Below are 23,896 nucleotides of genomic sequence, written 5' to 3' on the forward strand. Positions count from 1 at the left end.
GTCAGCCAGGGCCACCTGCTAAAATCTAGTTTTCTGAATTCAAATGACTCTCTCTGGCTTCTTCCTCTTGTTTTAAGGGCATGGGGTTGGTAGAGCTGATGACTGAAGCCTCAGAGGTTCCAGGGAAACAGATTCTAGAGAAGCTGCCATGCAGCATGTCTGCTCCCTCAGCCCAGAATCAGATCCAGAGAAACTGATCCTGACCAAATGGGCTCTGGGACAAGGCCCTAGTCATGGATGGTTGTATCCCTGCTGGTCTTCTCCTAGGAGAAGCCTATGTCTTCTGCAAAGATTAATTAATTTGTCACCATGGCATTCAGAAAAAACAACAAAGCAAAGGAAAGACTTTCAAGTTGTGGTAGATTCAAGATGGTTAGAAATTATGTGATATTCTTCTCATGAAGAGATATGTCAGTCCCCTCCCCTTGAATCTAGGTGGGCTCTGTGACTAGTGACCAATGAAATGATCCAGAAACCATACTGTATCAGCTTCTGAGTCCAAGTCTAAAGAGACTGGGGGCTCCCTCTTCCTGTCTCTTGGGATAGTAGCTCTTGAAACCTAGATGCCATGCTGTGAGAAAGCCCAAGTAGGCTCAGAGAGGCCCACTGAGAGGAATCTAGACCCTGGGATACAGACCCAGCTGACAGCCAGGATCAATTGGGTTACCATACAAGTGTGTGATTTTTGGAAGAAGACCCTCTATCCCCAGCTGGGCCATCTCAGCTGATGCTGCAAGGAGTAGAGATAAGCTATACCCACCAAGCTGTGAACAAATTGCAGATTCGTGAGCAAAACAGGTGAGTTATTTTAAGCCACTATCTTTTGAAGTGGTTTTTGGTGTAACAAAAGATAAATGGAACATGTCTTTTTTTTCCCCCTGTAAATCATGAAAGGGCTTTTTAGTGTGTGAGGTGGGCGTAATAATCTCCATTTTCCACATTAGATACTAAGGCTCAGTTTGCTGACAAAGGTCCTATAGTCAAAGCTGTGGTTTTTCCAGTAGTCATGTACAGATGTGAGAGTTGGACCATAAAGAAGGCTGAGGAGAAACTGATGCTTTTGAACTGTGGTGCTGGAGAAGACTCCTGAGTGTCCCTTGGACAGCAAGGAGATCAAACCAGTCGATCCTAAAGGAAATCAACCCTGAATATTCACTGGAAGGACTGATGCTGAAGCTGAAGCTCCAATAGTCTGGCCACCTGATGCAAAGAGCTGACTCAGGGAAAGACTGAGGTGAAGAGACCCCGATGCTGCGAAAGACTTAGGGCAGAAGGAGAAGGGGATGACAGAGGATGAGATGGTTGGATGGCATCACCAACTCGACGGACATGAGTTTCAGTGAGCTGTGGGAGATGGTGAAGGACAGGGAAGCCTGGTGTGCTGCAGTGCATGGGGCTGCAAAGAGTCAGACACGACTGAGAGACTGAACAACAACACTAAGGCTCAGAGAGCCAAGGTATCTTGTTTGAGACCAGCCCGATAGGAAGGATGAAACTGTTTTCCACTCTTTATTTGCTGTTAGATGAGTCTTCTTTCTCTACAATGTGTGCTGTACCCAGAAGGGTGCAATATAATAGTAATAACAAGAATACTCAGAGTATACAAGAATACTTCCTAGTGGTCCAGTGGTTAAGGATCTACCTTCCAATCAATGCAGGGGATATGGGTTTGACTCTTGGTCAGGGAATTAAGATCCCACACGCTGCAACTATTGAGCCGGTGCATGCTAGAGTCCACGCACCACAACCAGAGAGAAACCTGCATGCCCCAAGGAAGACCTCAAGGGCCATAACTAAGACCTCATGCAGCCAAATAAATAAATAAATACTTAAAAAGAAGAAGAAGAATACTCAGAGCTAACATTTAGGGAGGACGGCAAAGCTTTCAAGGCAGGATCCTTACCTGCACGATCTCATGCTCTAGGAAGGATACTCTATTTCATACTCATTTCACAGATGGTGCTACTGAGGCTTAAAAGGCTTAAAAGTATGTGACTTGTCCAAGGTAAGAGCTCTAAGTGGAAAAGCCCAGATTTGAACTCACAATGTCTCGTTCTGAAACTAGGCTCTTGTGGGCAGATAATTCTCATCTGTACAGTCTAAAGCATCCACACTGCTCCAGCCCTGCTTCCTCTGTTAGGCTCAGGAATTCTCTTCTCTCCTTCCTTCTTCTGGAAACTCATGCGCGTTGGTGGGCGTGGGGGGTGAAGCCAAACCCTAACCATATCATCTCAGCTTTGCAGAATTTCAAACCATTCCCGTATCTTTTTTTGTCCTCACAACCCTTCTGTGAAGTGGCAGCTAGTAGTCATCTCCAGTTTACAGAGGCCCAGCCACAAAAAGTGACCTTTCCAAAGCCACACAGCCTCTGGCTCCAAGTTAGTGCTCTCTCCTAGGTCCACCGCTAAACCCCAAAGAGCCTTCCCGCTCGCTGCGCGGTTCTCCAGCTCCAGGACTAACTGGGCCGGTTTCATTGCAGACCGGGGCCCAGGCCAACCAGCCACCCCACCTGGCATTTATTCGGCCAATCGCGGGCAGGTTTTCCCCTTCCTCGGTGGCAGGGGGACTTATTCTGGCCCCTGTAATCCCGCCCTATGCTTGATGGAGCTGCCCATCGCGGGAGAGGAACCGCGCGTAGATATGGGGCAAGGCAAGGAAACCCTTTGTGGATCACCTGTGCCTTCCAGCTCTAGAAGGAGAAGGGTTAGCTGTCTGACTTTTTTTTTCGCGGGGAGGGGCAGGCGGCCGGGGAGGGCAGTAATTACCAGGTGGCCACGGAGCTAGCCCAGGGGGTGGCGGCAACCGCAGGCAGACATCCTGCCGGGCAGCCTCGCAGCTGCCGCTCCTGCCCGCCGCCTTCACGCACCCGCCCGGCCCCCGCTCTTGGCCTCCCCGCGCGCACGTGGGGCCCGGTTAACCCCCACCCTCTCCGCGCGCTCGCGGGCCGCGCGGGGGGCGGCGCGGAGCTGGATGCCGGGAACCCGGGGGGCGGCCGCTGCCCGCACGCGAGCCGGCGACCCCACCGCGGTGGCGAGGAGAGGAAAGGCTCCTGGGATGGGGGCACGTACCTGCGCTGCGAGAGGCCGGGGCGCAGTCACCCGCGTCCGTCTTACAGACGGCGCGCCGCCAGCGGGGTGGACACTGCGTCGGCGGCTGCTGATGGGGGTGGTCGCGGGAAGCCGGCGGCCCGCTTCCCTGCCAGACTCTCCTCCTCTTCCTCGAATTTGGAGCCACAGCGTGCCCCTATCTTCCCTCCCCCAGCCCCTCCTCCCGCCCCCGTCGGACACACCCATTCTGGCCCCAGCTCCCTGCCTTTCTCTGCGACCACAGGCTTGGCGCCGGCCGGGAAGAACCGCGGTCGGTCGCGCAGACCCGTCCTGGAGGCTCAGCTCTCTCCCGCCCTCGCTACTATCCTGCCCCGGGGGACAGACTCCCGAGCGGCCAGCGGGGGGCTCACCCACCCTGGCCCGGCTGTAAAAGCTCAAGGGTCCTTCTCCAGCCACATCAGGAATCCCTAGGTAAGGAGAGTCCCTGAAACGACCTTTCTGTGCTGTTCACCTCTGTGTCCCCAGCACCATGACATCAGTAGCCATCCAGTAGATTCAGGGTCCCCTGGCTGTCAAGGCCTCTCTCCACCGCGCAGGGACCTCAGAAATGAGGCCCAGATAGAGGGGTCGATGGGTTGGGTGGGGGGGGGGGGTGGTCTGCACTTACGTTTGCTGTCTGGTGGATCCCTACACTGGTGCCTTAGACCGCCTGAGTGTGCCTGCAGGAGGGGTGGCCAGGGACAGCTCAGAGGACCTCCTATTGGTTTTGTTGAGAATGCAAGGAGGTTTCAGGGCCCTTTGCCCCACAAGCTTCCAGACAAAACCATTAATAGTCATAACTCTGGGCTTTTGAGTATTAATACTTACTGGGTGCCAACACTGCTGTAAGTACTTAAATGCATGAACTCATTTGATTCTCACTGCTCTATGAGATAGATACTCTTATTCACTCTTATTATCCCCATTTTTGGAGAAGGAAATGGCAACCCACTGTTCTTGCCTGGAGAATCCCAGGGACAGGGGAGCCTGGTGGGCTGCCGTCTATGGGGTCGCACAGAGTTGGCCACGACTGAAATGACTTAGCAGCAACAGCAGCAGCAGCATCCCCATTTTATACATAGGGGAATGAGGCACAGAGAGGTCAAGTAACCTGCCAAAGGTCACTCAGTCAGTTCAGTCGCTCAGTCGTGTCCGACTCTTTTCGACCCCATGGACTGCGGCACACCAGGCTTCCCTGTCCATCACTAACTCCCAGAGCTTGCTCAAACTCATGTCCATTGAGTCGGTGGTACCATCCAACCATCTCATCCTCTGTTGTCCCCTTCTCCTCCTGCCTTCAATCTTGCCCAGCATCAGGGTCTTTTCCAATGAGTCAGCTCTTCACCTCAGGTGGCCAAAGTATTGGAGCTTCAGCATCAGTCCTTCCAATGAATATTCAGGACTGATTTCCTTTAGGATTGACTGGTTTGATGTCCTTGTAGTCCAAGGGACTCTCAAGAGTCTTCTCCAACACCACAGTTCAAAAGCATCAATTCTTCGGTGCTCAGCTTTCTTTATGGTCCAACTCTCACATCCATACATGACTACTGGAAAAACCATAGCTTTGACTAGACTGACCTTTGTTTACAAAATAATGTCTCTGATTTTTTAAGTAGAGGCAATGAAATCCAAACCCAGGCAGGTGAGTCCAGAGCCCTCATCACCACCTGCATCCTATCCCAAGCCACCCCTTTGCTGGCCCCTCAGCATCTTCTGCTCTTTCACATCTGCGCACCTTACCTCCTGTGTCCCTGTCCGCTCAGAAGACCTCCTGTCCTGCCTCCTGGACCCTTGCCCCAGTTTTAAGATTGGAAATTCACCTCCCCTATCAGGTCTGCTTGGCTGTCCCAGGCAATTTGTGCTGAGTCCCTCTCCCTGCTCACTTGGCTCCCTTCCCAGCATCCCTTGCACTTCCCATTGGGGTCACTGGCCCACAGCCATCGCTCTGCAGGACCCTCATTCCCTGCCCTGTACCTAGCTGAGAGCAGGGCACTCTGTTCCTGTTTGTGAACCGAGTGTCTGGGACTGGTCGCTGCAGGAGTCCATTGAAGCTCGTGTGGTTGGTGGGTCAGATGGATGGTTGGGGGTTAGGGATGGCGGGCAGTTGGAGTGCAGGCAGAGGAGGGATAGAGGCAGTCTGATGGCTCACCTTCTGCTAACTGTTCTGGGGGCTCAAAGTTCCACACTTCGTGACTGAGCTGCTAGGTGAGCCCCTGGAAGGAAATGAACTGTGGGCAGGGGAGCAGGGAGAGGCAAGGCATTTTGCTTTTCCTGTTGGGCATGTGCCCAGCAGGCTCTTCTGCTGGTCCTCATTTTGAAATTCCTTCTTGTGAAATCTTCACAAATGGAGTCTTCTGGATTAACTACTCATGCCACAAAAATGCACAGATAAACTTTTTGAAAGATTGCCATACTGAAAGTGGTTGTGAAGAGTTTGGCTTGGAAAGCCAGAGTGCCTGAATTCCAGAGTGTGAATTCTGTCTCTGCACCTATTAGTAGGGTGACCTTGGACAGATCCCTGGACTCCTCTGTGCTGGGTTCCTGGTGTGTGAAATGGGGATGCAGCTTCAAAAGGAGGTTGAGGTGACTGCATGAGTTAAATCAAGCCCTTAGCTCAGTACCCGGCACATACTAGGGTTCAGTAGATGTTAGGTGTTATTGTTGTTTACTCCAAATACCCTCTTATATATAGCTGTTATTATGGTCCATTCCAAATACCCTCTTGGTTCTTACCCTTTGAATACTGTGGTTTTATTCTCTGCCTTTCGCAGATCAGGAAAACAAGTTTCAGTGAATTGCCTAAGGCCACTCAGTTCTGGGTGTCTGAGCCTGGCTGTGAAGCTGCTTCCTGCAGCAATTACATTATGCCTCATCCTATCCCTCCTGGATAGAAGCGGGGTTTAAAGCCCATCATCAGTTGCTAGGTCGAGGATTCTGACTCTCAGGGGTACAGTGCTTGCGACGTAGAAAGTTTATTGTAAAGTGAATCCTGGAAGGGCTGCCATATTGCCCATTTCCAAGGGTGGGAACACACTGTAATCTATCAGGTGGGGGCGTCTGGAGTGGGGCCGTATGGCAGTACTCGGTGATCCCGTCTCCCTGCTTCTCTTTTTCTAGCCTACAGTCTCTGTTTACAGATGTCCAGACATATCTGGAATCTTTCACAGTCTTCAATTAAAACAAACTCCATTTCAACTCACATTTCATTTTTTAGTGTGATAGAACAGCATGGTACCTATGTTGTTATTTAGTCGCTCAATGGTGTCTGACTCTTTGTAACCCCATGGACTATAGCCTGCCAGGCTCCTCTGTCCATAGGGTTTTCCCAGGCAAGAGTAATGGAATGGGTTGCCACTGCCTTCTTCTGGGGATCTTCCCAACCCAGGGATCAAACCTGCCTCTCCTGCATTGGCAGGCAGATTCTTTACCGCTGAGCCACCAGGGGAAGCCTTCATGGTACCTATACCGCTTACTTAAAAATCCAGAATAGTCCTGTGGAATAGGGGGATGGGCACCTCTGGCTCTCCCTGAGAAAATGCTAGGTTTGGAGAAGCAAAGAGATTCATTGCACCGCCTGCAGAGTCAGTGGCTTTTGGCTAGACTTTACTGTGTTTCTTGGTGTCAAGATGTCCAGACCTTGGCAGGGTCAGCAGAATTTGTAAACAAAATTTGGCATTGGCCATATATAAACAACAAAGAGCCCATTTAGTTAAAACGAGGCATGTGTTGTTTTCCAGAGCCTTTTGGGACCTAGAGAATGGTAAATTATGGCCCATGCTCTTGGAATGCGGATTTGAGATGCTGTGCTAATAACTGTGTTTCTTGCCCACAGAAATCCTCTCCCACATTGGGCTGGGCTCCAGAGACGTGGTCAGAATTCCTCCATAGCTGGCACAAGTAACGATTATGTCCATGTCTTCTTTTCCAGTCTCTCGTAGGTTTTTGGTCTTGGCACTGGCGTTTTCCGGTGTCAAGCCCAAGGAGCATGCAGCAGGGACTTAGAAATGGCAGCTGATGGAAAGCATGGAAGAGCTGGTTGTCTCAGGCTGGAAGTGGATGGAGGACTTTTTATTGGCCCGTGCAGATCCATTCTTCACCCTTCTCCATCCTACTCTACTGATTATATCACAGGGTTCCCTCACTCTTTGGCTTCTCTGTTGGGTTGGGCAAGCGGAAGCACTCACTGGGGTCAGAGGATCGCCGGAGACTGGGATCAGGGGAGTTGGGGGCACTTTAGACTGGCCGCCCCCCCTTTACTGCACTCATCAGCTCCTGTTGGAGTCTCTCTCCTGTGCTGTTCACCCCCTTCCTCCTACAGGTCTGGGGACAGTAACAGCTCCCCAGAGATGCTAGTCCTGGGGTGCTGCACCATCCTGCATTGTACCCTTAATCCTCCCCAATCCCTTGAAAACCATCCCTGGGTCACCCTCTCCCCAGTCACCCCGCCAGAGTGGCCTCTTCTTTCTGCCAAGACCCTGGCTGGTACAGATGTAGGCATTTCTAGATGTATCCTCATGGTGAGCTCATGCTAATGGAAGGATGTGTGCCTATTTAGGAATGTGTATAGACTATTTACCTTAAAAAAAAAAAAAAAAAAATACCATTTTTCCAGTTCCTTCTTCCAATTAGCACAGCTGGCCAGCCTCAGAGGAAATCTCTCTTTATCCCCCAAACGACGGGATTGAGTCCCTAACTTCCTCACTTGGCTCCGACACCAGCTCATCTCCGCCCAGGCCTCCTCTTGCAGACTCCCTTGCCCTGTGCTTCCTGTTGCTGGGAGCTTCCTAGCTCCTCCTTAAGGTGGGCAACTTTCCTTTCGAGAAATACTCGTCACTGCGGAATCCAGCAACTCCCAGGACGGTTTCAGGCAACAAGGGGCTGGTTTTTCTGAAAATGATCTTTCCTGGCAGCAACCACACGCCAGCAGGCTTGGACCTGAGTTGATTAATCAGTCGACCAGCCTGATTAATGGAACACTGTTGCTTCTGCTCCCGCTCAGATCATCTGTGGGCGCTCAGACAGTATGTGACTAACCTGGACACCCGAAGGCAGGAAGCTCTGAGCTCAAGTCCAGTTGAAGCATTGGCACATACATCTGGAGAGCTGGGGAACCCGTGTCACCTTCCCAGCTAGGCTGTGGACTCCTGGAGGAGGCCTGCAGGCTGGGCTTGCTCAGGCTGAGTTGGGAGCATCTGAATGTTTGGGTTCAAATCCTAAATCTGTTGTGCTCTGGTTGTTAGAGCTCTGGCAAGTTACTCAGCCTCCCAGAGGTTTCATTTCTTCTTTAAAATGGGGTTAATAATGAAGGTTGGTGTAAGAATGAAATATAATGGTGCTGTCAAGAAATCTGGTTGACCTACAAAGTGGGAGCCCAGCCGCGCAGGTGCAAACGGAGCAGGTTACACTGAGAAGGGACAAAAGAGGACTTGGCCGACTGAAGTGGGGTGAGACAGGGCAGGCTGGGGTTGACCAGCTTCCTGCTCATGGAGAATGGGTAAAATCCTGGCTCTTCACACTGGCTGTGTGACCTCAGAAACTTACATGACCTCTCTCTGCCTCAGTTTCCTCATCTGTGAAATGGGGATAATAACAGTACCTCACAGAGTTGTTGTATTAAATGAGTTAATATGAAAAAATCTTTTACAACCATGCTTACCTTTAGTGGGTGCTCAATAAATGTTAGGACACCCTCTTATCCAGTGCCTGTAGAAGGCTTAAGTGTGCCTCTCCAGTTCAGGTTCCACAAACTCTTCCAGACTTACCTGTCTGGAGCCCCTAAAAGGAACCCTTGGGAGCGTACTTCAACTTCCCTGGATAAGCTCAGGTGCCTCTGATGGGGGGTGAGTGTTAGGCTGGGGAGAAAGGGCTGAAATGAGAGAGAACTGGCAAAGAATTTATAGTCTATGTGATGTCTCACCCAGAAAATCTTGGTGAAAATTCTCCCTCAGTGTTGGGCTTAAGACCTTGCCTGGGCTGCTCCCAGGCTGTCGACTCATCTCCTGGGTTGATCATGGTGCCAGAGAAGGTAGCCTCAAAATTAGGAGATGCTCCCTGGAGCCAGACAGCCTGGGTTCAAACCCCAGCTCAGCCTCTTGCCAAGTTATTTAACCTCTTAGGGCTTCATCCATGAAGTGAGGTGGATAAGACTGGCATCTTTCTCACAGAATATTGGGTGATGTGCTCTGAACAGTTCCTGGCCGAGCTTAAATGCTCAGCAAATGTCAGCTATTGTTAATATACCACAACCTGCTGTGTCCTCTGCCTACCAGGGGACAGCTATTGTAGTAGCCAGAATAAGGGTCTCTTTCGAGGATGCCCACGTCCTAATCCTCAGAACCTATAAATATGTTGCCTTACATGGGGAAGGGGGCTGTGCAGACGTGATAAAGTTAAGTATCTGGAGACGGGGAGGTTATTCTGGGCTATCTGGGTGAGCCCAATGCAATCACAAGGGTGAAAGATGGAAGAAGAACAGGGAGAATGTCAGAGTGGTGCGGGGCGGGAGAGACTGGACCAGCCGTTGTTGGCTTTGAGGATGGGAGCTGGCCAAGAGCCGGGAAATGCAGGCCACTTCTAGAAGGTGAAAAAGGCAGTGGAATGGATTTTCTCCTATAGCCTTCACAATGGAACTCAGCCATGAATCCCATTTCTGACTTCTGGAATTGTTAAGATAATCAGCTCGTGTTGTTGGAAGTCGCTGAGCTTGTGGTTAGTTTGTTACAGCAGCAATGGGGAAGTCTTACAGCTGCTGAGGCAGATGCATCCTTGAAGGAGGCACCATGTGGAGTGCCTCTGTGGTAGTTATTGAGCACCTGTGGCATCACCCCCTTCTTCTCGCCTTCTGGACATGTGGGGAACACACTGGACTCTGGAATTGAACTTCCCCTGGGCATAGGCACTGCCAGGGATGGACTATTAAGAGGCAGGATTGCCTCCTGGGGAAGCAGAGCCCTCAGCAGGGCCTTGAAGGATGGAGCATGCTGAGTTTGACAGGAGGAAGAGAAAGGAAAGTCAAGGCTGGAGGCAGCCCAGTGGGATCAAAGTCAAGGAGGTCAACCTACATATTCATTCATTATTCATTCATCTGTGCATTCACCACCTGTGCTCCAGGCCCTGTGGGGGGTACCTGGATAGAGGAATGAGTCAGACAGACCTGGTGGAAGCCAATATGCCACTGCGATAAAACATGACAAGCCTTACAGCAGAAGGCTGGCTTGTAAAGGGGGCATATCTTTGGGCTCTGTGTGATACCCTGCACTCAGCAGGTGCTGAATGATAGGAATTTAGCTATGTAAAGATTGCTATTCCCAGTCCAATTCTATCCTAATCCATTTTATTACACGAAGGAGAAAGTCTCAGGTGGGTGCCATTATGTCTCAAGCACCACTTTAATTCTTGCTATGCTTCCTACGTGGCTCAGTGATGAAGAATCCGCCTGCCAATACAGGAGATGTGGGTTTGATCCCTGGTCAGGAAGATCCCCTGGATAAGGACATGGCAACCCATTCCAGCATTGCCTGGGGAATCCCATGGATAGAACAGAGTCTGGAGGACTACAATCCATGGGTCTATAGAGTCGGACACGACTGAGCAACTAAACAGCAACAACAATCTCCCTTTCTAAGCTAGAGAGTAAGCCTCAGGTGTATTCTGCAGGTAACAGGTGCTAATTCAAGTTTAATACCACTGCTTCTTATTTGTTTAATTACCTTCCTTTTGTAGCCAGGGGCACTGCTTTTCCACTTCTGGGAGTAGAATACAACTTCTATTAAATTTTTTTTAATGTAAAGTATAATTTCCGTGGTGGTCTAGTGGCTAAGACTCTGGAGTCCCAACGCAGGGACATAATAGTATAATAGAACCATGAGTCGAGGGTTCTTTCTCTTGCCCTGGAGTTGACCACTGGGGTCCAGCTGAGGACAAAGAGGCACTAAGTGTCCCTCAGTGATGGATCTGACTCTCCTTCAGAACCTCCCCATCCTAATCCCCACCCCTAACACAGGCACACTCAGTACTGGGGAGGGCAGAGTAGGAACTGGGATCAGAGGTGAGCAGTGATTGGCTGTGAGATTCTCCAAAAGTCTCCTAGAGCTGGAGGGTGGGGCTGCCACAGGGAGAGGAGCCCAGGGGACTCGGTCTGCTCTGGCAGGGGACACGCTAATCTGCTCAGGATGCCTTTTGGGAGAGGAAGAGAAGAAACCTGGAGAGAGACAAGAGGTGGCCCAGTGGACAGTGAGTGGCCTAACACCCTCCAATCGTCATGCAGGGTTGTGTGGCTGAGTGGATGAGGAGGAAAGAAGCTGACATCTCTCAGGAGGACTGTCTAACAGTGGGGTGGGAGCCAGGAGCCATGGAGGAGATGGTGCTGCAGCCAAGGCTCCCACATCAGGGATCTGGCCAGCAGGGAGGCCCCAGTGCACCTCTGAAGAACTCTCGTCTTGTGCCCCTGAGGGGGCAGCAGGGCCAGCGCAGGCTGGCCGGTGAGAAGAGATGACCAAGGGCAAGGGGACCTCGGGTGGCAGGCTGCATCATGGGACACAGACGCCTGTCCCTCTCTCTCCTGTCCCCAAGGCACTGAGGGAGCCAGGCCCTGGAGGAGTGGAGAAGGGCGGGAGGCTGTCCTCTTTTTAGAATGTGGGTTCTTAGACCCTCTTCGTCCTCCGCTGGAGACCAGTTGGGGAACCTAGGCGTTATTCTGAGGTATCAGGGTTTGGACCCAAGGTAACAAAAAAAGTGATGGCCTCTGCCCAAGAAACTGTGGAGGAGCACAGGGGAGATCTGAAAATAGAAATGGCAAGTTTCAAGTTTCTATTACTCTGAATAGAGGTTCTGCAGTAACCCAGTCTCCAGAGTAAACTATTCAAAGGAAAACAGCATAAGGGACTTCCCTGGTGGTCCAGTGGCTAAGACACCACACTCCCAGTGCAGGGGGCCCAGGGTTAGTGCCGCAACTAAATATCCTGCATGCTACGACTAGGGGAAGAAACGTTCAAAGGGAAAACATCACGCATATAATAACATGGAACTTGAATGGCTGAGTTTTCGAAACTCTGATTCAGAAGGGAAAACTGGCACTGACACAGCAACTACAGTACTCTGATAACAGCTATGATTGGAGGGTGATGGGCAGGAGGAGCCACACTGGGAGCCCAGTGTACAAAAAGCATCTGATCAAGAGGAGGCAGTCAGGGTAGCCCTCCTGGAAGAGGTGTATTCTAAGCTGAAGTCTGCAAGGGGGGACTAGGAGGTATCTTGGGAGTTCTCCCAGTGACTGGTATGCGTGGTGCTGTGGATACAGAAGGGGCCCTTTGAGTACTGATGGTGGGGATGGGGGGCGGTTTCTAATTAGTCCAGGGGTGTATTGCTGGGGGGCAGGTGTCCCTTAGTTAGCTTAGTCATCTGGCGCAAGAAGGAGAAGCAAGGTGTACCTCCCACCAGTCACTTCTTGAATTTGAGTCTGTCTCCCCAGCTAGAGTGTGAGTGGTCTGGGCAGGAACCAGCTCCCTCCACCGGGGGTTACCACTTAGCTGACAGCCAATGTGCTGGACTAGAATGGATGTAAAGATCATCTGAGACAGCTTCAGGAGATGACGCCTCTGAAGCCAGGCACCAGCAGGCGTCACTAGATGGCAGTTGGCCCCTACTCACCTCCCTCTCAGGAAAGCGCCCAGCCTGGGACTGGGTCCTTGGACTCCTCTCCCAGGGCTCAAACCGACCCCCTTCCCGAGCCCCTCCCTCTTAGCTGCAGTTACCCAGGGTCGGGCCGTGCCCTAGGGGAGGTGGACAGTGTTAGACTTCGAGATCAGCCTCCAGGGTCCCTGGGCAGGGCAACCCGCTCTGGCCCGCAGCACCCCAAACGCCACCCTCGCGGCACGCCCTCTGGGCGGTAGGACCCTGGACCCCCAAAGCACTATCAATTTGGACCCCGGAATGATAAGGACCTCCCTCCTGGCCTTTCTCCTCTCTCCACGCCCCCGGCGGCACCCCCCCACCCCCGCCCCCAGGCCTTTGTCGGAGACTGGATTTTGCATTTTCCTTTCCAGGTGGGCGGCGGGAAGTGGGGGTGGGGCACCGGCCTCGCTGAAGGTCGGTGGTCTACTCGGCCGGGCGGCAGCCGCTGTCCTAGCCCCACCCGAGCCATCCCGGCGCACTCACCTCTCTCGGGTCCGGGTGCCGGAGGCCAGGCCGCGGGTCCGTCCCGCCCTGCTGGGCCCGACGCCGGCGGGCGGGAGGAAAGGACTGCCGCGCGGCGGCGGCGGGACCCGGGTCCGGCGGGGGCGTGGTGTGGACCGCGCTGCGCTCGGGCTACGGCTCCCGCTCGCCCGCGCGTCTCGCCGCCACCTGGAGGCGGAGGAGGGGGCGGAGGCTCGCGGCGGCCAGGGCAGGGTGCGGCTTCCCGGAGGGCTCCTCAGGGCCATTGCTCTCCCGTGGGGAACGCGGAGGGGCCCGGGGGCTTCTTCTCCACCTGCTCATTTGGGGTCTCTTGCGGGTAGGGGCAGTCGGGAGCAGGTGGCCCGTTTGCTTCTGCCAGAGCTCAGGCTGCGTGTGTCGTGTGACTTGGTGAACTTGACCTCGGTGGGCTGGGCCCCAAAGCCCGAGTTTGGGAAGGGCATTTCTGAGCCCTGCCCCAACCCCCACCTCTTTTCTGGTCCCTGCCAGGACCCTCCCTTTCCCCACTCCCCACCCCTGGGTTCCTGCCCGACTTCTTGTTGTCCACTCTGCCCCACTTTACAGATGGAGAGGTCCCCCATGCTGTCAACCTCCCCAGGCTCACTCCTGCCCTAGCTCCAGGGAGAAGGGCAAGAAGAGAGAATGGAAGAAACGAGAAGCCGGAGGCAGCCTCCAGACTTGACCCGAGTGGCCTCTGTGTGCCCTTGTGCGGAGGAACACTGCGAGGAACACTGCGCACACCTGCGTCTCTGCCAGGACGGTCAGCTCTGCACACCAGCTGCTCTGCTCTTTGATGTTCCTCCTTCTTGGCCCATTCTTCTCGGTTGTTCTGTCTCTTCCGCTTTTCAGCCCATCCCTTAAAGGCGGTGCTCTCAGTGGTGCGCTGAGCCAACCTGTACTGACCTGTGAGAGCAGGTTAGTGAATTTCCCAGAATTTTCCAAGCCAGTTGTTAAACAGGGCCATCATTAAAAATGAGTTTATGTAAAGCTGCGAGTAATTTATGTTAAAAGCCATAGTAATAAATACTCAAAATGTGTCTCTTCTTAATTATTTTCCTGTTACCTGTGCTTTTCAGGTTATTTGCACCTGTTTCCATCTGGCATGAATATGTTACAGGGTACACTGCACGTCTCCTTCTGCCTCTGTGGTTAGTAACACCATGGCTGCAGCTTGAAATCGGCCATGGCCGGAGTATTTCTGCCACAGAAATTGGCATGTGTTACCAATCAGGGCTTGATTTATGTCTTCTGCAGTGTCTAGACTCTCTAGACTTGATTGAGAAAGTGATAGGAAAAATGTGAATAGTGCAGATTAAATTTAGAGGTGTATCTTGGGTGAATATAGTATGTAGACTATATTTCTTTTATTTTTTAATGTGCTGTGTCTGTAAGCCATCACAATGTGAGCAGCACAAAAAAATTGAGGAAATTTGGCCAGCATTCAGCAACTACTACCTGACTGAGCAATTGCTCATGTCATCAATGAGTGAAGTTCTGATACACATCTTTGGCTTGTTTCACTTTCATCTTACTTGCTAACATAAAACATCAACTGACATTCACATCGGAACTACACTCATTCATCTCTTGCAGGCATAGGCTGGCTATAAATACATAGGCTTGGCAAAATTCAGTGAGAGCATTCTAAGAGAATCCATTGACTGTATGGATTTTATAATAAAAGTTTGTATCTTATATATAGTTTATTTGTAAATTATGTCATAGGCCTTTATATCTGTAAATATGTGCGTGTATATGTACATTCACTCACCCTGGCTGGTTGATAAATATTTTGGCTGGATATCTAGTGTTGGCTGGTGCTTCCCAAGGTTTGCCTTATGCTTTCTCATTTTCTCACTTTAATGTATTCCACAGAGTAGCCCCTTGTCCTTCGTGCATGTGTGCTAAGTCACTTCAGTCATGTCCGATTCTTTGTGACCCTATGGACTGTAGCTCCTCTGTCCATGGGATTCTCCAGACAAGAGTACTGGAGTGGGTTGCCATGCCCTCCTCCAGGGGTTCTTCCCGATCCAGGGATCAAATCTGTGTCTCTTGCATCTCCTGCGTTGGCATTTATCTCGTGTCTCCTGCATTTATCACTAGTGCCACCTGGGAGGGCCACAGATGATCCCAAGTCTCCCTCCAGGCAGCAGTGGGCATGAAAATCCAGTGGCCACATTGATATTTCCCAGACACTGGGTCACATGTCTCCCAGGCCAGTGCAGAGAGGATGGGGCCCTGGAGCGCAGAAGCATGATTGGGATGCCCCCCTCAGCAACAAGGCCCAGGGTACCATCCAGAGGACCATCGGCAGGGGCTGGCTGTGTGAGTGAGGTGTGGAGCCAACTGATGGAGTGATGGATAGGGTGTGGGGAGGAGAGGGGGGTGTCAAAGGCTGTCTGGAGGGACGAGATGGGGGAAGGACAGGGAATCGTGTGTTGAGCACTTTGAGTTGGCAGTGTCTTGGGACTTCCCAGCTGAGAACAGATCTGGAGGTTTCCAGCAAGAGCTTGGGGCTGGAGATAATGGAACCTCTGCAAACAGATTGGAATGAAAGCCGTGGATGTGTATGAACTTGTCTGGGACCAAAGGAGGGAGTGAGAAGAGGGCTGGGTGCGCCTTGAGCTGAGCCCAAGGGCCAACCAAACCACAAAGGCTGGGTGTGGCAGGCGTGGAGGTCATCTGGGGTGAATGTCCTGAGGTGCTATGAGGGCTGAGCTGTCTGAGGCTGGCAGACTAGTTGGCAGGCTCCTGCCAATACCCAGGGGCAGGGGTGTGTGTGTGTGTGTGACCTAGGATGAGAACAGCTGGCTAAGACGAGGACACCAGAGTCGACAAGCACTCTCAGGTCCAGGATGTGATCCATGAAACATGGGATGTGAAGAGACGAGGGGTCAGGCCCACATCACAGAGGGCTGTGCTCGTGTGACAGCGTGGTGTCACTGGAGGAGCCAGGGAGAGGAGTTGAGGAAGCCTCAGGCCAGGGCTCTGAGGGGCAGTCAGCACTTGAAGTGGGGCAGGAGGCCAGCTCTGAAGAGGTTCAAGGGGGAAGAGGTCTGGAAGGCGGAGCCTAGGACTTGGCACACAGGAAGCTTCCGATGAACCTCTGTGGAAGGAATAAGTGAATGAATGACGGGCTGACAAGTCAGCGCCGAAGAGCCGTACCACAGTGGGGAGAATTGGGAGACAGAGAGTGAGGATTCCAAGGAGTGATTGGCCAGGTGTCAAAACCTGCAAAGGCCACACGGCATGAAGCCCTCAAGGTGGCCGCTGTTCATATGCTAGAGGTAGCTCCACTGAGTGGCCAGATGCACAGATCACAGAGGCTGGGGAAAGAATGGGCAGAGAGATAAGAGGAGACCCTTTGTCTAATTTTATTTTTTGGCCACAACAAGAGGCATGTGGATTCTTAGTTCCCTGAAGAAGGATCGAACCTGCGCCCCCTGCATTGGACACTCGGAGTCTTAACCACTGGACCGTTGGGGTAGTCCTGAGAGGAGATCCTCTTAAAGAAGTCTGGTGAAAAAGGAAAGGGGACACCGAGGCAGCAGCTGGACAGAAATCTACTGGAAGAAAGATTTTGATGTATGGATATTTATATGCCTTCCTTCCTTCTGACTTCCACCAACCCTCTCCCCTGCCCCCACCCCCTCACATCCATCCATCTGATTTAAGCATCTGATCTGAGGCCTCTAAAGGTCTAAATTGCAGGTCTGGTACTTTCTCGTTAGGTAGCTTTGGGAACATCCACAGGACCATTTTAAGCTGAGCTCCTGCCAGACACAAATCCCATAGCGAAATAGGATTCAATTTACACGAAGTTAAAATTCAAGTCTGGGAAAAAAAAAAAAAAAGCTGTTGTAAAGAGAAAAACCTTGCTCTCTACGTTTTCTGACCTAGTGGCCAAAGGAACTGTGGATTCCAGTGGCCAGTGCTAAGGCAGGAACCCTGAGCTCCCAGCACCTGGTCAATGATGCCATGATGAATGGTGAGGAAAACCAGGACTCAGTACTGGTCCATGTCCATTTATTACAATCCTGTCCTGTGTTCCAGAACGAATGGCTTTTTAATACACAACCCGAAGCACTCTGAAAAGCGATCTTAACTTTCCATTTCTTTCTCAGTATATCAAATCTAAAGGAAAAAAAAAAAAAATCACCAGGTTTAGTACATCCCAGAAAAAGCACCTTTACTAAACAACAGGAAATAAAACGTGCCAGGAATCTGACCAAAGAGACGAAGCAGCAGGTGAGATTCCTGATAGGAAAGAATGACTCCCAATGGAACATAAATAGATTCCCCTCAAAGTACATACATTTCACACGGGTGTGTACATACATAGGTAATATATTAAAAGAAATTTGGTTTCTACCATGAGAAGTTTACTCAGAAATAATAAATCAACATCTCACCTGAGACAGGGAGGTCGGGGCGCTGCAGCCACGGTATAAATCGAGGTGCACCTCGCTGCTGCACACGCCTCCCCACTTTACACTATATACACTTGCTGGGTAGGGGGGACTGGGGCGAGGGTTTCTCCCTGCCCCTCCCGCCAGGACCAGCAGATCCAGTGTTTGTAGAAAAGTGAGCCAGGGAAGGCAGGTGGCTATATGGCCCGGGAGCCCACCCTGCAGAGCCCAGGAGCTGGCTCCAGCGGGGAAGGCAAATGCCCGAAGCCACCTCACCTGCCTGGAGAGCTGCTTCAGCTCTGGGGTGAAGGGAAGCGCTCAGGACCCCAACAACAACATGACAGCAAGCCTGCCTCTGGGGTCCACCCACGGCCTCCAGATTTTTGTAGTTTGGCCAGCGGGGGCTTCTCCTGGGATCAAACGGCTTTGGGGAATAGAATTTCCAGACCCACCAGGGCTCAGCCCTGGGAACGTGTGTATGTGTGTGTGTACATGCCCTCGTACACACATGCTTCAGTGGAGGTCAGCAAGTTGCAAACAAAAGTGTTCTACAGGGGCGCGCTCAAATAGTGTCTGCTTTGTCACTGCGTTCTGAGTGTCCCCATACCAAAGTGGATTTGTTCAAAAGATACTGGTTGCTGGAGGCTACAGATACAGAAGACAGGTTGTACACCAGCGGGGCGCAACCCTCTCAAGGCTTGGCACAGCATTTTTAGCAACAGAACAGAAGACACGCACAGGAACCCTCTCCTCCTCCTCAAACCCTTTCCTGGCGCCGCAGGCAGACAGGGAAAAGGCTTCGGTGATCAGCAGGTGCGATCCAGGAGCTGTGGGCCAGGAGCCAGGTCACACGCAGCCGTACTCGTACCACACCGTCTGCTGGTCGCCACCTGGCTCGGGGGATGCTGGCGTGCTCTTGGAGCTGCTCCCACGCCCGAAGTCCTCGGGGGTCCGGCTGCCCTGGGGCGCCAGGTCTGGAGACCTGCCTGGGACCTTAGCAGGGAGGCCCTCGCTGTGGCCCTGCCCCGGGACCCCGTCCCCTTCCGAGGGGCTGAGCCCCCCTCGGACGGGGGGGATGGTGGCCAACTCCCCCGGGTGCAGGGGGCCTTGGGGCTTAGTCCTGGGGACCGGGGCTGCAGAGGGTGAGAAGTGCTGGAGCTGCGAACTGCTGCTGCCACTGCTGCCGCCGCCACCAGTGGCAATGGCTGGGGATGTGGCGGACTGCTGCAGGGGGGGCGGCCTCTCCTCCTTCGGGGGAGCCAGCGAGAAGCGCCTCAGGTCCAGCGGCCGGCTTCGGGGGCTGGGGCCCTGACAGGAGCCGCCAGCCTTTCCCACAAGCGGGGTCCGCTCACGGGCCAGGCCATGGGAGCCAGGGGCTGTGGAGCTCTGCAGGTTGTGGCTGCCTGGGTCTCTGCCCCCTGAGGCCTCAGAACCCCCCAGCTCCTGTTTGCAGGCCTCTGGCCCGCTGGCCCGGAGGAGGTCAGCAGAGGCCAGGCTAAAGGCCCGGTTTAGGGATGCACTCCGGCTGGCAGGCGTGTGGGAAGCGTGGGGCATGGCAGCCTGCCGGGCTCTGCCCAGGGACAGGCTCTGGGATGGCTGGGCCTGCCTCTGGGGGACACTGGGCATGGCCTCGGCCTCAGTGGCTCTGAAGTTCGGCTTTACATACTGCCCAGGCTTCAGTGGCTTTCCCTCAGAGGTGCAGACAGGCATCTTGATGGTGGGGGCCACAAAGCTGGTGGGCATCTTGGCCCCTTCTTTCCTGGGCAGTGGGCCTGGCTGGCCTCCAGTGGATGGGAGATCACTGGCCTTTCTGAAGTAATCACTCAGCAGGTCATCCCGGCAACTGGGAGCATCCTACAGGGAAGAGAAGAAGAACTGAATGAGTCCAGGGGCTGTGTGACTTGGTGGGGGTGTGTGACTTGGAGATCCCTCCTCCCACCCAGGATCTCCCCTGGGCTGCCCACATGGCCGGGACTGAAGTTTCTTGCTTGGCCTGTTGAGGGCCTAATGTCCCCACTGCACACACTGTCCCGGTCGGGTGGGGGTCAATGTGAAATGAGGATCATTAGGGAGCTGACCCAGGCACCACTCAGTCGCCCCCTAACTTCACAAGCAAGAAAGCAGATTCAGAAAGGAAATGACTTCCCACAAAGCTCATCCATTTTATGAAAGGATCAGGACAACCGTTTTGACCTGGGTCTCCTTTTCCACCAGGCGGCAGAAAGCTGACGGGCAGGACTGGACCTTGTCAGCCCACCAGGCTCAGACACACTGCAAGCGCCTTCCAGTGGGCCACAGAGAGGAAGACAAACAAGGCCAGCTCTGCAGAAGCCAGAACCAACCACACAACAGCATCCTCACTGCCTCTCAGATCCTTCTCCTGATTTTAGGAAGGGGAGAGGCAGGCACAAGGGGCAGAGGAGGGAGAGGGAACCAGAAAGGCCCAGGAGAAGGCAGAGGCGGCCCAGCCCTCCAGATTGTCCCCCGTGCCAGGCAGCCACCACCTGGCTGGGTTTCCCCTGGCCAGGAACCAGTGTTCTCTGTCACCATCCTGGGGGCAGGCGGAGCCCCCGGAGCCAACAAGCTCGGTGGGCCTGTTCAGGTCAACTTCAGCCTTCTGCCAGCACCTCACAGCCTAGAGGAGCCCAGCTAGAGGTTTCTCTCGAGGCTGGGGATGGAGCAGGGGAAAGGTCAGGGCCGAGAGCTGCTGCAATCAGCCCCCAGCTGGCTGGGACCTGTCAGGGGGGAGTCAGCCTGCAGGATGGGTCAGCAGCTCAGGAACCACCTGCCGACAACTCCTGGCCCCTGAAAACATTTGGATGCTCAGCTTGACAGAGGCACACTCTGCTGTTTCATGTTAGCCTGAAGCCTTACTCTTGGGTGTGTGTGTGCAGTAAGAACCTGGGTCATCAATATGGACAAGAACCATTTACCAAGTACTTCCCACATGTCAGGCACCGTGCTAGGAACCACGGGTGTAATCCCAAAAACTTAAATTTGAAAGCAACCTTGTGTGAGAGTTGTTTAAGGTTGTATGAAAACATCACTTAATATGTAAGAAAGGACTTCCCAGGTGGTTCAGTGAGTGGTAAAGAACCTGCCTGCCAATGCAGGAGACGTAGGTTTGATCCTTGGGTCGGGAAGATGCCCTGGAGTAGGAAATGGCAATCCACTCCAGTATTTTTGCCTGGAAACCCCATGAACAGAGGAGCCTGGCAGGCTACCATCTATAGGGAGGCAAAGAGTTGGACACGACTTTGCGACTAAACACATGTAAGAAAACTGAGGTCACAGAGATTAGGCATCTGAAGAACGGCAGACTGAGGATTAGAGCCTACGGCTGTTTGACTCTGGAGCTGTCTGCCGTGCCTCCTGGCCCCTTTCTGCACGCTTCTAGTTAGCCTCTTCATCCCCACTTTCAGGAGGCCACCCAGGGAGCCCATCGTGTGACTCTGCTCTCCCAGCATCACCAGTACTCAGGGAGTGGAGGCATGGGTGGCTTCTCTAGGCCTGATCGGGGGAGGATGGAAGTGTCAGGTGGGGCTCGTGGGGTGAGCACCTGGGCCGATGGAGGGGGAAGGAGGTGGCTCTCAGAGGCTGAGCACCAGCTTCCAACAGAGACTGCTGCAGTGAGACAGCTTTGGCCTCATTTAAGCTGAAAAGGGACATGTGCTGATAGCGGCCTGAGCAACAGTGTCTGTCTAGGTCTAAGCTGAGTGCAGAGGGGCCATGCCCCTTGTAAGCAAGGGGACCTGACCCCTGAGATCTGTCCAGGGATAGGAAACCCACTGGGACAGGCACACAATCAGAAATGGATTGAGGAGAAGAGCCATTCAATTGCAGGTACCCTCGATTTCTGGACTTTTCTCGTTTGCTCCATCAGGTCAGTGCCCCTTAGCCTGTGATGCCTGGACCCCCAGTGACAGTGAGAGCACCATCTGGGAACTTGGCAGAGATGCAAAAATCTCAGAATCCCTGGGGTCCAGCCTGTGTCCTACCAGGTGAGTCTGACGAATGCTAGAGTTTAAGAGCCACTGCATCAGACCATAAACTTCTGGAGGGCAAGGTTTTGGTCCTTCTTAGCTTGGTTTCCCTAGTTTCTAGCCCACAGTAAGTGTTTGATAGGCAAATAAATGAAGAGGGGGAGGGGCCATGTTTTATAATTCTTTGGCACCACCCAACTACAAGACCAAGCATCTAGCAAGTATGCTATAAAAATTGGCCCATTTGCTTTGTTTTCTGAGAGCAGGCAACATACATATTGCCTAAGACACAGTACCTGCTCAATAAATATTTCCAAGACAAATATTTTGTGTTCTCTGTGTCAATATAACGCATTAATGTGGGTCACAGAGTTTACCATGTGGCTACAGAAAGTTCAACTGTATTTATTTAAGGGAAATGAGATGCCATCACTGAAGCCTTAAACCTTAAAAGATCTCAATTATGGAAAAGACCATGATGCTGGGAAACATTGAGGGCAAGAGGAGAAGGGGGCGACAGAGGATGAGATGGTTGGATGGCATCACTGACTCAATGGACATGAATTTGAGCAAACTCCAGGAGATAGTAAGGGACAGGGAAGCCTGGTGTGCTGCAGTCCATGGGTTGCAAAGAGTTAGACATGACTTAGTGACTAAACAAGAAGAAGACAGTATATAAGCCATCTGTTCAATAACCCAATAGCTCAGGGGACTGAATTTAGACAGTATATATATAAAAAAAAAACGGCAACCCACTCCAGTATTCTTGCTGGGAAAATCCCATGGACAGAGGAGCCTGGCGGGCTATAGTCCATAGGGTCGCAAAGAGTCAGACACAACTGATTATGCACATATATACATGTGAAAGAACAGATGCGCAGCTTCAGAAAAGCTAAATGGAGACACTGGAAAGGTGACATGGGAGGGAATCCTAATAATGGGGGTGTCTGGGTTTAGATCTGCAGAACCGAGGTTAGCAAACCAGACCTGTGGGAGGTCCAGTGTGGGGCCTGTGTATGGCCTGTGAGCTAAGAATAGTTTTTACACTTTAAAATGACTGGAAAAGACTTTTTCTTAAAGAACAATCTTTTGGGACATGAGACAACTGCATGAAATTCAAATTTCTATGTCCATAAGTCAAGTTTTATTGGAACACAGCCATGCCGACTCATTGACAGATGGTCCAGAGCTGCTTTCCTACTAAAATGGTAGCGTCGAGAGGCTGCAACAGAGACCGTCCTGCCTGGGAAGCCTCAAATATTTACTCTCTGGCTCTTTATAGAAGAAACTGATCTCTGCTGGTGAGGGCTCAGGGGAAGTGGGCACGCAGAGCTCTGCCTCAAAACCCGGTGAGATGCTAAGCCCAGAGTGGGTGCTGGGCACATGTCTCAAGAAGCTCGCAGCGGTGGGCACACACCATCCCTGACCTCCATGCCGGCACCAGGCTCTGCCCACTCACTCCACAGATGGAGCAAACAGCCTCTGTGGTCTGGGGCTGGCTGCCAGCATCAGGCCCTGCAGGCTCGTGGGCTTCCTCCCCATCTAAGGAGCCCCGCACCTAGGCTGCCCCCTGTTCCATCTCTGTATTTCTGCTGCCAGTTTCTGCCTGCTATCCCAATCCAGGGAGTATGCAAGGGATGATGGACCCGCTGTGTCCCTTTGAGCCCCAGGGCCACTCACGGGGGACGGGGAGTCCCGGTTGCTCTCCTCCAGGAACTCCTCCAGGGTGACCATCTCGCTGCTCGGGGAGGTGGAACAGGGCCGCGCGCCACCGTGGGGCTGGGCTGTGCTCCTCTTCTGGACACCCTCTTGGGGGAGAGGCCCGTTCCGTGGTGGGGGGTACTCATGGCGGCTGAGGGCGGGGCGCCCCGGGGTGCTGGCATCCCGTGGCAGAGTGGCCGTGTCCCTGCTGGGGATCAGGTCTTCGCTGCTGAAGCTCTCGGACCTGCCGTGGAGCTGGTCGGAGGAACCTGGAGTCAGGGCGGGCGGCACAGAGCACACATCAGACCTCTTCTGCCTCCAGTGGTCTCCGGGCTGCCTGCCGCTCACCTACAAGAGGACCCTGCCCGAGAACCCAGGGCACACTTCTCCCAGGCTGGGATTCTCCACGTGAAGAACACTCTGGGATGCTTAGAATTCAGAACAAAATAGTTTGAGATAAACGTGGAAGGTTTCTGCTAAAGTTCATACTGTTAGTAGTGCTAAGGTCCCTGGTGGCTCAGCTGGTAAAGAATTCGCCTGCCATGCG

General features: G+C 52.8%; 2 protein-coding genes and 1 long non-coding RNA gene across 8 annotated transcripts in view; 1 reads left to right on the forward strand and 2 right to left on the reverse strand.

Moving 5' to 3' along the window:
• GPR68 (G protein-coupled receptor 68) overlaps positions 1-13,706 on the reverse strand; it is a 38,108-nt gene extending 24,402 nt beyond the window's left edge. Inside the window, exon 1 of one of the 2 annotated variants that reach the window (XM_070775554.1) lies at positions 13,242-13,706. The gene's annotated coding sequence lies outside the window, so the exon portion shown is untranslated. Of the gene's footprint in view, positions 1-3,068; positions 3,195-13,241 lie in introns of those variants that run through there. The other variant, XM_070775555.1, reaches the window with a different exon arrangement.
• On the forward strand, positions 3,229-14,293 carry LOC139178241 (uncharacterized). Its single transcript, XR_011562685.1, has 2 exons — positions 3,229-3,518; positions 13,821-14,293. It is a non-coding gene; the product is annotated as an uncharacterized lncRNA (long non-coding RNA).
• Positions 14,294-17,265: 2,972 nt separating this feature from the next.
• The window catches only part of CCDC88C (coiled-coil domain containing 88C), a 147,479-nt gene continuing 140,848 nt past the window's right edge, over positions 17,266-23,896 (reverse strand). For all 5 annotated transcript variants that reach the window (XM_019983358.2, XM_019983357.2, XM_019983359.2 and 2 more), the window contains 2 exons: positions 23,329-23,618; positions 17,266-19,519 (listed from right to left, as the gene is read on the reverse strand). In XM_019983358.2, the coding sequence (XP_019838917.2) occupies positions 18,512-19,519; positions 23,329-23,618 (1,298 nt within the window). In that variant the 3' untranslated portion in view covers positions 17,266-18,511. The remainder of the gene's footprint in view (positions 19,520-23,328; positions 23,619-23,896) is intronic.

Source organism: Bos indicus, chromosome 21 (assembly GCF_029378745.1).
Source record: "Bos indicus isolate NIAB-ARS_2022 breed Sahiwal x Tharparkar chromosome 21, NIAB-ARS_B.indTharparkar_mat_pri_1.0, whole genome shotgun sequence".
NCBI classification, from domain to species: Eukaryota; Metazoa; Chordata; class Mammalia; order Artiodactyla; family Bovidae; genus Bos; species Bos indicus.